At 40.2% G+C, this 15,891-nt stretch overlaps 1 protein-coding gene across 3 annotated transcripts in view; it reads left to right on the forward strand.

The window, feature by feature from the left end:
* Nucleotides 1-15,891, forward strand: part of PIP5K1B (phosphatidylinositol-4-phosphate 5-kinase type 1 beta) — a 357,429-nt gene that overhangs the window by 193,616 nt on the left and 147,922 nt on the right. For all 3 annotated transcript variants that reach the window (XM_061132834.1, XM_061132832.1, XM_061132833.1), the window contains exon 5: nt 12,044-12,161. In XM_061132834.1, the coding sequence (XP_060988817.1) occupies nt 12,044-12,161 (118 nt within the window). The remainder of the gene's footprint in view (nt 1-12,043; nt 12,162-15,891) is intronic.

A 15,891-nucleotide genomic window follows, 5' to 3' on the forward strand; every position in this document is an offset into this window, starting at 1 on the left:
TCAATGCATTTATCTGGGTCATAGAACTAATTGCTTAGGGTGCCTTGAGATGTTTTAATTTACTACTGCTCTGAGACTGCAGAATCTGTTTCCCTTAGCAACGAAGTGCACTGTGTTATTTTTTATTTCTTTATTTTAAAATGGCTTGAAGTTATTTTTAGATACTATGTATTTGCACCACAGATTATTTCATTTTGTAGATGGAAAAGAGCTCTAGACCTGTTTAAGATTTTAAGGATGGTATAAAGTTCTTTTTAACTGTCTGGTTCCATGATCTTCCAAAATCACAAAATAGATGAGTAAGAGAACCATGACCATATCTTCATCTTTTGACCCCAAATTCTGTACCACCCAGAACTCAAGGTTGTAGATTTTTCATGTGTAAATGGGATTAGGAAGATAGAGACTGTTTCATCATGTTTCTACCATGTAAACTTGAACCTGAAGTGGCAACAGAAGGCAAAGTTTAAGAACCAGCTATGAACTAAGCATAGTCTTATTAATAATATTTGTATGTTCTGTAATATTATTGTTATTACTTTTCATCTTTGCCATTAAGAAAAAACTATTTTATATATGAAGTAGATAAGCCCCTGAGGTATTAGGTATCTTAACCCAAAGATAAACCAGTAAATGGTAAAGTCAGGATTTGAACTCAGTGGTGGCTGGCTCCACAGTTTTGTTTCTCCCTATACTATGGTAATGAAACACAGGAACGGTATTTCTTTTTGAATTAAAAAAAAAAACAAAAAAACAGAACTTATGAAACTAAATCTACCTATCTGGCCCCTTGACAACCAGCTTGAATCCATCCCTCTGTTCCCCTGTAGGAGACACCATCACTGCCTTCTCTGGGATGGAAAGTATGGTTTGAAAGCTGGCAATAAATATATCTTTCCATATACAAGAATAATTATCTAATTGAAGAATTTGTTAAAAAAAAAAAAAAAAAGAAATTGCCTGTATTTTCATCTACTCACTGGAGTTTAGCTTGATGTGAAGATCATTGCAGACTGCCCTTAGGTTTGATGGATTTTCTTCTTTGGGATTTATTTGAATCACCAGGTGAAGTGAAAGTCACTCAGTCATGTCCAACTCTTTGCGACCCCATGGACTATACATTCCATGGAATTTTCCAGGCCAGAATACTGGAGTGAGTAGCCTTTCCCTTCTCCAGGGGATCTTCCCAACCCAGGGATTAAAACCAGGTCTCCCACATTGCAGGCAGATTCTTTACCAGCTGAGCTATCAGGGAAGTCCAAGAATACTGGAGTGGGTAGCCTATCCCCTCTCCATGGGATCTTCCTGACCCAGGAATTGAACTGGGGTCTCCTGCATTGTAGGCAGATTCTTTACCAACTGAGCTATGATATTATTCTAAATGACAAGCAAACATATATGTCAAAGATGCATATAAGCATTGCCAAATATCAGTGCTACATTTAGGGTTTTGACAGACTAGCCAACCACCTGCATTTCAAGTTTCACTGACATAAAGTCATCCAAGAATCCATTTGTACCATGGGTCAGCACACTACAGCTCATGAGAAAAAGACGGCCCTGTGCTGCTTTTTTTTTCTAAATAAAGTTTAACTGTAACAGCCACGTCCGTTCACTTACATAATGTTTAGGGTTCCTTTTCCACTACAACAATAGAGTTGAGGAGTTGTAACAAAGACTGTAAAAGGTTTGCCAACCCTTGATCTATACCTGGTTTTTTCCATACAAGGTTTTATATAGATGTGGATAGAACACAAAGCTACCGGAATATTCTTCTCAGGATTAAATGAGAGGTGTGACTGTTGCTGGTAAAGCCAATAATACAAGGTCCCTTCAAGTCAAAACTTTTCAAATATTTGTTGAATATTTATGTAGTGGGGATGGGGGAAAGATAATTTCCTATCGATAAGGATCATATGCCTCTTCCTTTAATTCAAAAGTGAAAAATTTGTTGCATGCACTGAATATTACATAGCATTTTAACTTATTTGAAATTGCTTGTAAACATAATTTCTCAGTGTGGTAATAACTGCTTTAGAAGTTTAGCATTTAGATGATGAACAATGATATCACACGTTCCTAGTAAATGACACCCTGGAATATGTTCTTTGGTTTTGGAATTTAAGCTGTCTTCAGCTACTCACTTTTAAAGACTGGCTGTTAGCTTGTTCGCCTCAAAAGATGGTAAAGCCTTGTGTTCCAGAAGGCAGCTCGGGGTACCATCACAGATGTGTTCAGCAGAAGGAGACTGGCACCTTCAGGGAGTGTGTCTTTTGTTTCATTATGCTTGTTTTGTTTTTCCTTCAGGAGAATGGAAAAGCAGTCACTGTCTGATTTGGCAAGAGAGAGAACCAATTTCTGTTACCCAGGTTAAATAGTTGTATGTGAAAACTAAGCAATGTCCACCTTGCCTGAGCTGGCAGAGGCAATTAGTAATGCCTAATGCTGCTTCTGCATACCCTGCCTTACACAGGTTCACTTTGAAGACGGGGTGCCCCCACTAGTTTGTTACTGGACTGTGTCACTGGTCCAATTGTATTACACTTAAGTTTTCTTTGTCTCAGTATCACCATCTGTATATTAGGACAAAGTCACTTATCCTGCCTCATGGGAGGTGTGATGGTTAAGTTGATGTGTCAACTTCACTGGCTAAGGGATGCCCAGAGAGCTGATAAGACATTTTTTCTGGGTGTGTCTGTGAAGATACTTCTAGAAGAAATTAGCGTTTGAATCAGTAGACTGAGTAAAAAAAGATCACCTCACAGTTTGGGTGGGCATCATCCTGAATAGAACAAAAAGGTGGCAAAAGGGCTGATTCACTCCCTACTTGAGATGGGACATCTGTCTTCTCCTGCTGATGCTGAAAGCTCAGCTTCTCAGTACACTGGTGGTGAATCAAATCTTGGAGACAGAGTTTTAGGTGAAGTAGAAAAGGATAGCTTTATTGCTTTGCCAGGCAAAGGGGGACACAGTGGGCTAATGCCCTTAAACCATGTGTCCCCACTTAGGGAGGATAGTGAGAAGTTTCATAGTAATTGTTCAAAGAGGGTGTGATCAGTCCATGGACATTCTTCTGATGGGTTGGTTAAGTAAGTGGGAGTCTGCCTTCAGGTCTAACTGGTCTGGGGTCTTCATGCTTGTGGGCAGCATGCCACCATTAATCATTAACTCCTTCCACCTGGAGGGGGCTTCAGTATCTGCAGAAGAGCTCAAAGATATTTTTGTGTGTATCCACTGATGGGAAAATAGGACCTTGCCCCAAGGCTGCTCTTGACTGTTTTTCCCTGGCCTCACTTCCCCTCCGTTCCCTAATTAATTACTTGAATCTGCCCCTCGGAACTCAGGGAAGGTCAGGGAGACTGAACGAAGGCTGGTTTCCTATAATCAAGGAAATGGAGGACACAGAAAGGGCTTGTACCCAGGAGCCCCACAGGCCCTCGACATTATCACTGCCCTGGGACATCAGTGTTCCTGATTCTTGGGCCTTCAGATTTAGACTGGGACTTATACCATTGGCTTCCCTGACTCTCAGACCTTTGGGTTTGGATTGGAATTACACTACCAGCTTTCCTGGGCCCCCAGCTTGCATATGGCAGATCATTGGACTTCTCAGCCTCCATTACCACATGAGCCAATCCCTTATAATAAATCTGTCACCTAGGAGTTGCTGACCCACTCGTTTTGCCAGGAGGCCACTAACAGTTACAGTTTGAAATCAAGGAAGCTCACCATATGTAAAATGTTGCCTCTAAAACATCAGAGCTCTGGGCCTCAGCTCCAAAACTGGACCTCTTAAGAGTCCTGGAGATATTAAATCAATTTCACCCTATTGCTGAGCATCAGATCTCTCCACTCAGTGCCACTGAAAATAGTGCTTGGTTATCAGGCTCTGAAACCACACATGCAAAGCAGGGTGTTCACGGTACATACAAATGAGAACCCCTAAATGGCTAATCAAATTCAGCCCACCTGATCCTGTAGCATGATTAGAGATGGGGAGCATGGGGATGGGGAGATAATTGGGGTATTTGGGAAGGTTGTAGCCTGAAACCTTTAACAGGATCCTGAAAAGGAAGACTAACCGAGGAACGTCAAGTTGAAATTAAGGCCAACCTAATTGCTGCTGACTTTTCCACTGCCTTGGTGTAGATCTAATCTCCTCTTGTTTGTTCCTGACTAACTTAGGTCATTACTTTCCCTCCCTAGGCTCTGACTTCCTTATCTGCTAAATGGGAAATTCCAGATGCTGGCTACTGCTTCCTCAAGCTTCAGCATTGTAATCCTAAACATTTACTGCCATTGAGAAATAACATACTTTTGGACTGAAGACAAGCACTAACTTTAAGTTCAGTTAAATTGAAAATTGAACCCACCTCCAAAGAGTAAATATCAAAATCCCAGAGCTGATCCATAATAAACTCTTAACTGCTTTTTGATGAAATAAGGGAGAAAAGAACAAGATAGAGAAAGTACTATTTTTTATTTGAAGTTTCTTCCTCCTTTGGTGAGGTTAACAAACTCTTTCTTTAGTAACTTGATAGGGTAGAACTGTGTGTTGGCTTACTTATTTAGGTTCTTACTTGGCAAAAGAAAGTTGGAGATCCTACATGGGCCTCAAAATTTTTTAAAGATTTTTTTCTTAATATATATTTATTTTATTGAAATATAGGTGACTTACAGTGTTTCAGGTACACAGCAAGGTGATTCAGTTATACATATACATGTATATTATTTTTGAAATTATTTTCCATTATAGGTCAATCCAAGATATTGACTATAGTTCCCTGGCTATACAGTAAACCTTTGTTGTGTGTTTCATATCTATTTTTTAAAATTAGAAACTAGCATTCTGTTCATACTAAGTCAGACAACTAAAAATGTATGACATTTTGGCCTCCAGATTTTTATTGTTGAGATTTTACCAGCTCACAGGATCCAAACATCTCGAATTAGTGCTGAAAACATCGCAGCTGAAAATTCCAAAGCCTCAACTTTTTGCTGAGACAGGAAACTGGGGTCTTTTTTAAATGGGTTGAAGAGGACTAAATCTTAAATTGTGAAGACGTCTTCTCTTCGGCAGACTTCAGTTTTGCTGAGTCTAGACGCCTGACCGGCTCCTGATGGCTACCACCAGGCTCGGGCCCGGAAAGCCCACAGGGGTCTTTGGTGGAGCTCGCCCACTGGCCGGTGGACGAATGCTGATTGCAGTTGTGTTTGCTGCCTTGGCTCAGCATTTCCTACATGTGCAGAGGAGCCTCTGTGCTGGACATCAGTGGGCCAGCACCCACACTGGTCCCCACTGGGTCCCCCGTAGGTCTGCTGCTGATCCTCGCTGCACCTGCTGTGTGGTGTTGCTCTTGTTCCCTGTACCTCCTGACAACCTCCAGCTGGGGCCAACAGCCCAGTAATTTGCATTTCTTTCAGTAGAGCTTCATTCATGTCAGGTTGCTATTTGTTATTCACTGGAGCAGTTTACTAAGCAGAAGGGTTACTGAACCTTTCTGCTGTGTGGTACCGAGTGTGCAGAGCTTTGTTTTGGGCTTATGGCTTTTACCCCCAGCTTAAAAAAAAAAAATTAATGTTGTAAGTGGTAATACATAGAAGGGTTAATCCTCATGATGCTTTTAAAAGAAATACTGTGAATAGTGTCCCTTTGATTCCTGTCCCTTTTGTACCCAGTGTCTAGCTCTACTGACCCCTGTTACTAGGGGTCTGTACATCCTTCAAGAGTTTTTTTATGCAGATACATGCCAAAGATATATTTTTTTGTTTTTGTATACAAGTGTTGGCATGCCGTACACAGTATTTTGCATCAACCTTCTTTCACTTAATTTATCTTAGATCTCACCACGTCAGTGCGTTTTGTTGTTCAGTCTCTAAGTCATGTCCAACTCTTTGTGACCTCGTGGACTGCAGCATGCCAGGCTCCCCTGTCTTTCACTCTCAGAGTTTGCTCAAATTCCTGTCCATTGAGTCTGTGATGCTGTCTTACCATCTCATCCTCTGTTCCCTCCTCCTCCTCCTGTCCTCAGTCTTTCCCAGCATCAGGGTCTTTTCCAATGAATTTACTCTTCACATCAGATGGCCACAGTACTGGAGCTTCAGCTTCGGTATCAGTCCTTCCAATGACTGTTCAGGGTTGCTTTAGTGTAGGATTGACTGATTTGATCTCCTTGCTGTCCGAGGCACTCTCAAGAGTCTTCTCCAACACCACAGTTTGAAAGCATCAATTCTTTGGTGCTCAGCCACCTTTATGGTCCAACTGTCACATCCATACATGACTACTGAAAAAACCACAGCTTTGACCCATGGACCTTTGTCCACAAAGTGATTTCTATGCTTTTTAATTAAGCTATCTAGGTTTGTCACAGCTTTCCTTTAAGGAGCAAGTGTCTTTTAATGTCACAGCTGCAGTCATTGTCTATAGTGATTTTGGAGCCCAGGAAAATAAAATCTGTCACTGCTTCCATTTTTTCCCCCTCTGTTTGCCATGAAGTGATGGAACCAGATGCCATGATCTTAGTTTTTTGAATGTTGAGTTTTAAGCCAGCTTTTTAACTCTCCTCTTTCACTCTCATCAAGAGGCTCTTTAGTTCCTCTTCACTTTCTGCCATTAGAGTGGTATCACCTGCATAACTGAGGTTACATAAGCTTCCTCATTCTTTTGTAATAATTGCATAGTATTCCAGTGTGTGACTGAAACTTAATTGACTGGTTCCCTTCTGAGAGACATCTAAGTTGCTTCTAATCCTTCATCATTATAAACAGTGCCATAGTGAATAACCAGGTACACATATGTCATTTTATACAAACACTAGTTTAGCATATAGTAATGACTTTGCTAAATCAAGAGTTGTATATACATTTGTAATTTTGACAGTTGTAAAAAATGTCCTCCAAAGAAAAAGTATCAATTTACTTTCCCACTAGTAGTGGCTCAGGGTGCTAGTCTCCCTTGAGCTATAGCAAAGTTTTAAATTTTTACTCATCTGAGAGAGAAAATGATCTCTTGGTGACAGTTAATTTGCATTTATTCTATGACAAATGAGGTTGAACATCTTTTCATATGTGTAAGTCATTTGTACTTCCATTTCTGTGAACCGCCTGATTATACCTTTGGCTATTTTTAAAAAATATTAACATATAACTTTTTGGCCTTTTTTTTTGCTGTATCTTAGAGCTCTTTATATTGGGAGGTTAGCTTTTTGTGAAATGAGTTGCATATGATGGAGTGGCCAAAAAGTTTGTGTTTTTCAGTGCAGTGCTATGGAAAAACCCGAGTGAACTTTTTAACCAACCCAATATTTTCTCATTTTGTAACTTTCTTTTTCCTGCTTTTTAAAACCAAAAAAAAAACCCAGCCACCTCATTCTTCATGTGACATGTTCAACCTTGGGCTATCTCTTGTTTCCATGCAACCTCAATCATCCAGACTCACTGAGGGCTCCACATGTGCTGGGGCATGGCCTTCCTTTCACATTTTCACCCACTCTGCCATGTCATTTCTAGAGGTTCAGTACCAGGTCTCAGAGAGCACAACTTGTCAGTGGCAGAGATGGAACTTGAACTCAAGTCTCCCTGCACTACAGGGAGTTAGGAGTATCTCAGCCCCCACATGGGGGGTCCACTGTGATTTGAGAGAATGTCAAATCTTAATATTTATCAAAGGAAAGCAGAATTCATGAACTACAATCTACTAGGAGAAAAACAAATGAAAAGAGGTCATGTATTATGATCCACTACTAAGGAGCATTGCTGTCCATTCAGGCAAATGGAGAAGTTCAAGATTGTATAACCTCAGCAGTTAATTATTAATATCTGTTAATTATGCTGTGAAGAAATTGCCACTTCCTGTAATGCCTCTGTTAAGTATTATCCATGTTCTCTTCCTTGTCTCCATTATACACATATAATTTATTGATGACCCCATACAGGCAAGCCTGTATCATAGTTGATCCATACCTTTCTTTATATCTTAATGTGACCCAAAGCTATTAATAGATTCAGTTTACTTTTTTCATTTTTAGTGATGTAATGGCTTTTTATACCAGCCGTCAGGGGTCAGGGTGGATATGTAAAGAAATAAAGTTTCTCTTTCTTTACCTAGAGATGTTCTCTGTGTGTGTGTGTGCACACATGTGTCTGCCTGTCTCATCTCCAGGGAAACTTAACACTATCCTTTTCACACCTTTTCTGAACGAAGCACAATAGCCAGGGAGATGTGAATCCAAGGAAAGCTGTTGTAATTAGTGGTAGATTCAGGGAAAGGTGAAGAAGTCAAGAAGCTCTGAGTAACCAAAAATGATAGTAATAAATACTGTATCCTCTCTGATAAAATCTTGGGTCCCCAACTGCATGAGAATAATCATTTAAAGAATGATTCCATGTAAGTGGAATGGGTGTTTTATTTTACTCTTAAATGTTGAAGGTGATCTGTAATAGAATGAATTATTTTGACTGCATGAGATAGAAAGGAGATAAGAGAGTGGAAGAAAATAAAAAATTGTGGCAACACTCTTGGCCCACTGAAAGTAGCCTGCTTCAGATTATTTTCTTAATATAAATTTTTTAAATTGGAGGCTAGTTACTTTATTGTATTGGTTTTGCCATACATTGACATGAATCAGCCACGGGTGTACATGTGTTCCCCATCCTGAACCCCCCTCCCGCCTCCCTCCCCATCCCATCCCTCCAGGTCATCCCTGTGCACCAGCCCTGAGCACCCTGTGTCATGCATCGAACCTGGACTGGCGATTCGTTTCATATGATAACATACATGTTTCAATGCCATTCTCCCAAATCATCCCACCCTCACCCTCGCCCACAGAGTCCAAAAGACTGTTCTGTACATCTGTGTCTCTTGCTATCTCGCATACAGGGCTATCATTACCATCCTTCTAAATTCCATATATATGCATTAGTAATACTGTATTGGTATTTTTCTTTCTGGCTTACTTCACTCTATATAATAGGCTCCAGTTTCATCCACCTCATTAGAACTGATTCAAATGAATTCTTTTTAATGGCTGAGTAATATTCCATGGTGTATATGTACCACAGCTTCCTTATCCATTCGTCTGCTGATGGGCATCTAGGTTGCTTCCATGTCCTGGCTATTATAAACAGTGCTGCGATGAACATTGGGGTGCTCGTGTCTCTTTCAATTCTGGTTTCCTCAGTGTATATGCTCAGCAGTGGGATTGCTGGGTCATATGGCAGTTCTATTTCCAGTTTTTTAAGGAATCTCCACACTGTTCTCCATAGCGGCTGTACTAGTTTGCATTCCCACAAACAGTGTAAGAGGGTTCCCTTTTCTCCACACCCTCTCCAGCATTTATTGCTTGTAGACTTTTGGATAGCAGCCATTCTGACTGGCGTGAAATGGTACCTCATTGTGGTTTTGATTTGCATTTCTCTGATAATGAGTGATGCTGAGCATGTTTTCATGTGTTTGTTAGCCATCTGTATGTCTTCTTTGGAGAAATGTCTGTTTAGTTCTTTCACCTATTTTTTTATTGGGTCGTTTATTTTTCTGGAATTGAGCTGCAGGAGTTGCTTGTATATTTTTGAGATTAATTCTTTGTCAGTTGCTTCATTTGCTATTATTTTCTCCCAATCTGAGGGCTGTCTTTTCACCTTGCTTATAGTCTCCTTCGTTGTGCAAAAGATTATTATTACTTGCTTGCAACAGTGAGAAAAGATGTCAGAGGTCTCTATGAGCCTCTTTGCTCTTAATCTCTTATTTCTACACAGCCTATGTTTTCAAGTTATAATTATGTAGGTTTCAAAATCATTCCTTGTGTCAGTCCCATAAGATGTATAACTGAGTGCATGTCTCATAAATCCCAAAATATGGGATGAGGAAATGTTTGTACACCCTGCCTGGGTATCATACAAGCATTATGAATATTCAACTGTGCTTGCTTAAGGCAACAATAGCCATCTCAGTGAGCGGATGATCTGGTCATACGTGAGTTCTTCTCCCAAGCAGCCTCCATTCCTGTGTCACTCCCGTCCTGTATGTGCCTTGCTGCTGCCTGAGTGCAGTCCTGGCCTTCCCAGAGAAGATTGGTTGTTATAGGATGGCCCCTAACAACACAAGCCTAATACTTCTTTTGGAAGTCACCAAAAGACACGGTCATCTGTACCTGCATGGGGAAAACTGGCCACATGATATATTGAACAGGTCATTTCCTAAATAGTTTTTAAGGATGATTTTGGACTATATGATTTTTTTTTCCTTTTATGTTGACTTTTGAACCTAAGCTTCATCTAAGAATCAAGTTTACTGAATTAGCATTATCTTAAACTCATTTTTTCATTCAAAAACTACTTATTGTCTACCATGTGTCAGGTCTTGACACAAAAATTCTGACAGACCTCAGCAAACTTAAATTATAGTGGATTCTAAGTACTTGTTGTATGCTGAAAGCCTTTTTATTTGCACAATGTATTTGTGTAATATCCATGAAAGACTGGCCTCAGTGTCCCACCTAGAATGTGGTGAAAAAGAATTCTGAACCTCTAAATAAAAAAATTTTTTACAATAAAAAGTTAGGTAATGACATGTGAAATATATTACTGCCAGTAGTCAAAGAATAAAATGGATGGTAAACATCATAAACATAAAAATTCAGAGTAGTGGATGTGTCTAAGGAGGAGGAGGCGTATATGATCCATAAAAAGTACTAAAGGCAATTGAACTACATGAATAATATTTTATTTCTTAAGCAACAGTTTAGGTGCATGAGTATTTGCTGATCTCCTTATACCTTATACCTGTCATAAATTTTGCACAAAAATTTTCAAAGATGAACCCAGAAGAGGAAGAAAATCATGATATGTATGGGAATGGAAAATAGGTTTTAAAATTCCTAAATAGTTAAGGTCTTTTTCCTGTAACTGTGGGTATAAGAAAGAGTTTAGATTCAGCACCCATCTATTTCCACTGTGTTGGTTCTTTCTGTTGGTGAGACATTTTCTAAGTTATTTTACTTATTCCTAGTTTAAAATTTTTATGCAGTATTCAAAATTCATGGCCAAAAAAAATGCATTTTTGAAATTGTGCAAAACACTGGATCTTTTTTTTTTTTCATTTATTTTTATTAGTTGGAGGCTAATTACTTCACAACATTGCAGTGGGTTTTGTCATACATTGACATGAATCAGCCATGGAGTTACATGTATTCCCCATCCTGATCCCCCCTCCCACCTCCCTCTCCACCCGATTCCTCTGGGTCTTCCCAGTGCACCAGGCCCGAGCACTTGTCTCATGCATCCCACCTGGGCTGGTGATCTGTTTCACTATAGATAATATACATGCTGTTCTCTCGAAACATCCCATCCTCGCCTTCTCCCACAGAGTCCAAAAGTCTGTTCTGTACATCTGTGTCTCTTTTTCTGTTTTGCATATAGGGTTATCATTACCATCTTTCTAAATTCCATATATATGTGTTAGTATGCTGTAATGTTCTTTATCTTTCTGGCTTACTTCACTCTGTATAATGGGCTCCAGTTTCATCCATCTCATTAGAACTGATTCAAATGAATTCTTTTTAACAGCTGAGTAATATTCCATGGTGTATATGTACCACAGCTTCCTTATCCATTCATCTGCTGATGGGCATCTAAGTTGCTTCCATGTCCTGGCTATTATAAACAGTGCTGCGATGAACATTGGGGTGCACGAAAACACTGGATCTTATACCTAAAGCATTACAGCAGTGGCTTCATTGGAGAGAATCGAGTCATTTTTCCAGAAAGGAGGCACAGGGGGATGAAGAATTTTCAAGCTGAAGATACATTGTGACTGGCAGGGGATGCAAGCTTGGAGTGGCCCTTGCTACATTAGCAGCTGTTTTTCCCTGATGGCCATTGGTCTTTGTGACACTAGCTTAGAGAGATTCAGTATCAAGGGATGTTTTACTAGATGGGAAATTTGTACAGGACTAATAGAGCTAGAATTTGAAGTCAAAATTGTCCTTACTGATGTTCTTTATCTCTCTCTCTCTTTTTTTTTTTTTTTTTAACATTTTAATTGCAGTGAAGGGAGCAATCTGACCCCAGCACATCACTACCCAGACTTCAGATTTAAGACATATGCTCCACTAGCATTCCGATATTTCAGAGAACTTTTTGGTATCAAGCCTGATGATTACTTGGTAAGAACTTATCATTTTCCTTCCTTCTCCAGAAATGTGTCATGTCAACATTTGTCTCATAGCAATAGCAACAAGTGTCTCATAGCAACAGCAACAAATGGCCTGCATCTCTTATTTTACAAAACTCTGGAGCATAGCAAAAGGATCAAGTTTTATAATGATTATAAATTTAGCTTCAGGAAATATGTTTTGACTCTAAGTTTTACCTGATAGCTATAGAATCTACTATGGTAACTGACATGTAAATAAGTGGAATTCGGTTGCTACTTCAGATAATTCTTCTAACAGATATAATTAACTATAAATACTCCTGTGAGTTTTGCTGATTGGGTTCTCTTTGAAAGTCTTCCTATTTTAATTGCCTTATTTATACCATTCATCTCAAACCTGCCATGACCCATGGCCATGTTCACCTTGACCTATAATTTGAATATGATTTTAGAGAAGCTGGATAGTTTTGTCCTAAACAGCTCTTCGTGTGGGCTCTTTCTGAAGGTATTTTTTATTTGGTACGAGGGCATGTATTATCCTTAAGTCTGTCTTTTCTCCCTGTCTGCCTTTTGGCATGCAGCCAGTACAAACAGAGCAGGCTTTTTGTGAGAAAGTCTGATGTGACCTCAGAGTTTTACCTTATTCCTGTTCAAGAAGCCAGGAAGTCTCTTTCTGTTTCAAGAGAAAAATGGTTTATCTTATAATTTGATCACTGTTAACACCCTGGGGCTCTTGAAAATTGGTTTTCAAGAAGCTTTAGGAAGGATACCATCAAATATTTATTGTTCATTCCGTTCTGAATGATCTTAGTAAGACTTGAGCCAGATCTCAGAGTAATCCTTTGCAGAAGAAGTATAGCAACATGTGTTACTTATTAACAGAATATTTAAACTCTGTTTTATAATTTGAATATGGTATAAATGATTAAATTCAAAGCTGATTCTGTTCTGAGCTGATAAAAACCCATGAATGATCCTCTCCCTTAGTTGGGCCCTAAGGAAAACTTCTGCCTGATGAATGAGAGAATATACTGGTTGCTCAAGGAAGTAATAGTAAAGTCTTCATAGAGCATGAGAACTGAGTAGAACTGTGTAGTACTGTGAGCATCCTGCTGGCTTAAACATGTGCTCATACTACTCATATTTGGGATTCCCTGGTAGCTCAGCTGGTAAAGAATCCGCTTGTACTGAAGGAGACCCCGGTTCAATTCCTGGGTCAGGAAGATCTGCTGGAGAAGGGATAGGCTACCCACTCCAGTTTTCTCGGGCTTCCCTGGTTGCTCAGTTGGTAAAGAATCAACCTGCAGCGTGGGAGACCTGGGTGCGATCCCTGGATTGGGAAGATCCCTGGAGAAGCGAAAGGCTACCCACTCTAGTATTCTGGCCGGAGAATTCCATAGGCTGTATAATTCATGGGGTCTCAAAGAGTCAGACACAACTGAGTGACTTTCACAGACAACTCAACATCAAAACTAAATAAACAACCTGATTTAAAAATGAGCAGAGGCTCTGAATAGACATTTGCCCCAAAAAAACATACAGATGGCCAACAGGTACATGAAAAGATGCTTAGTATCACTAATCAACAGAGAGATGCAAATCAAAACCACATGAGCTGTCACTTCACATCTGTCAGATGGCTGTGCCACTCTCTGCCTCCCCACACCCCACACCTCTACCTCTCCACACCCCGTTGGTGGAGAGATTAGGTGCTTCTAGAGCAGTGTCAACCCTGCCCTCTTAACCACGCAAGTACATGAACACAGGCATTTGCAGGATGTGGGGCAGGATTTACATTAGGGAAGATCCTTTAGTTTCTGGCCATTTGGCAGTTACTGAGGGTCACTCTGGTTTTAGAAAAGGCAGAGGAACCAGAGATCAAATTGCCAACATCTGCTGGATCATCAAAAAAACAAGAGAGTTCCAGAAAAAACATCTATTTCTGCTTTATTGACTATGCCAAAACCTTTGACTGTGTGGATCAGATCATCAAAAAAACAAGAGAGTTCCAGAAAAAACATCTATTTCTGCTTTATTGACTATGCCAAAACCTTTGACTGTGTGGATCACAATAAACTGTGGAAAATTCTGAAAGAGATGGGAATACCAGACCACCTGACCTGCCTCTTGAGAAACCTGTATGCAGGTTAGGAAGCAACAGTTAGATCTGAACATGGAACAACAGACTGGTTCCAAATAGGAAAAGGAGTACGTCAAGGCCGTGTATTGTCACCCTGCTTATTTAACTTCTATGCAGAGTACATCATGAGAAACGCTGGGCTGGAAGAAGCGCAAGCTGGAATCAAGATTGCCGGGAGAAATATTAATAATCTCAGATATGCAGATGCCACCACCCTTATGGCAGAAAGTGAAGAACTAAAGAGCCTCTTGATAAAGTGAAAGAGGAGAGTGAAAAAGATGGTTTAAAGCTCAACATTCAGAAAACAGACCATGGCATCCGGTTCCATCACTTCATGGCAGATAGATGGGAAACAGTGGAAACAGTGGCTGATTTTATTTTTCTAGGCTCCAAAATCACTGCAGATGGTGATTGCAGCCATGAAGTTAAAAGACACTTGCTCCTTGGAAGAAAAGCTATGACCAACCTAGACAGCATATTAAAAAGCAGAGACATTACTTTGCCATCAAAGGTCTATCTAGTCAAGGCTGTGGTTTTCTGGTAGTCATGTATGGATGAGAGAGTTGGACTATAAAGAAAGCAGAGCACCGAAGAATTGATGCTTTTGAACTGTGGTGTTGGAGAAGACTCTTGAGAGTCCCTTGGACTTCAAGGAGAGCCAATCAGTCCATCCTAAAGGAGATCAGTCCTGGGTGTTCATTGGAAGGACTGATGCTGAAACTGAAACTCCAGTACTTTGGCCACCTTATGTGAAGAGCTGACTCATTGGAAAAGACCCTGATCCTGGGAAAGATTGAGGGCAGAAGGAGAAGGGGACAACAGAGGATGAGATGGTTGGATGGCATCACCGACTCAATGGACATGGGTTTGGGTGGACTCCCGAATTCGATGGACATGGATTTGGGAGTTGGTGATGGACAGGGAGGCCTGGCATGCTGCAGTTCACGGGATCGCAAAGAGTCAGACACAACTGAGCGACTGAACTGAACTGAACTGAAGGTCACTGTTATTCAGGAAACATGTTTGGAGAACCCAGTGGGGTCTTGATACTGTGTTATTGAAAACAAGATTGATGATAGCTCATCTTCTGCCATATGTTACAAGTTAATGGATTCTCTCTTTCTGATTTACCTTGAGCTTCTGCCAACCAAGGTGATGCCACAGACTTGCATTTCATAACACAGATTCAATCAGTGTGATGAGATTGCTGTCTACCCTGACAAGTCTCTGTTTAGTGGGCCAATGGCCATCAACCTGCAGACTAGGAAGCCCATTCTTTAGTCAGTCTGCCTCACAGGATTTCTTTCCTTGGGAAGGCCTTTTTCTAAGCAACAAGTCACACAGCTTATACAGTTTCCTAATGGGCCTTTAAGCTGGAAAAATTACCTTCATAATGAGGTCAGAATGTTTACAAAGGAGCAGGAGTCTATGCTGATGGCTTCTCAAAACAGAAGTCCTCCTTCATATACCTGGCAGAAGGTTGTTCATTGATTATTGGGCACTTTGAACAGCACCTGTAACTAAAATGCTTTGCTAATAATTATGGAGAGATTCAAAAAAATTACAAGTCATGACACTCAAAGAACTTAGAATCCAATTG

The sequence above is a fragment of the Dama dama genome, chromosome 29, assembly GCF_033118175.1.
Source record: "Dama dama isolate Ldn47 chromosome 29, ASM3311817v1, whole genome shotgun sequence".
NCBI lineage: Eukaryota > Metazoa > Chordata > Mammalia > Artiodactyla > Cervidae > Dama > Dama dama.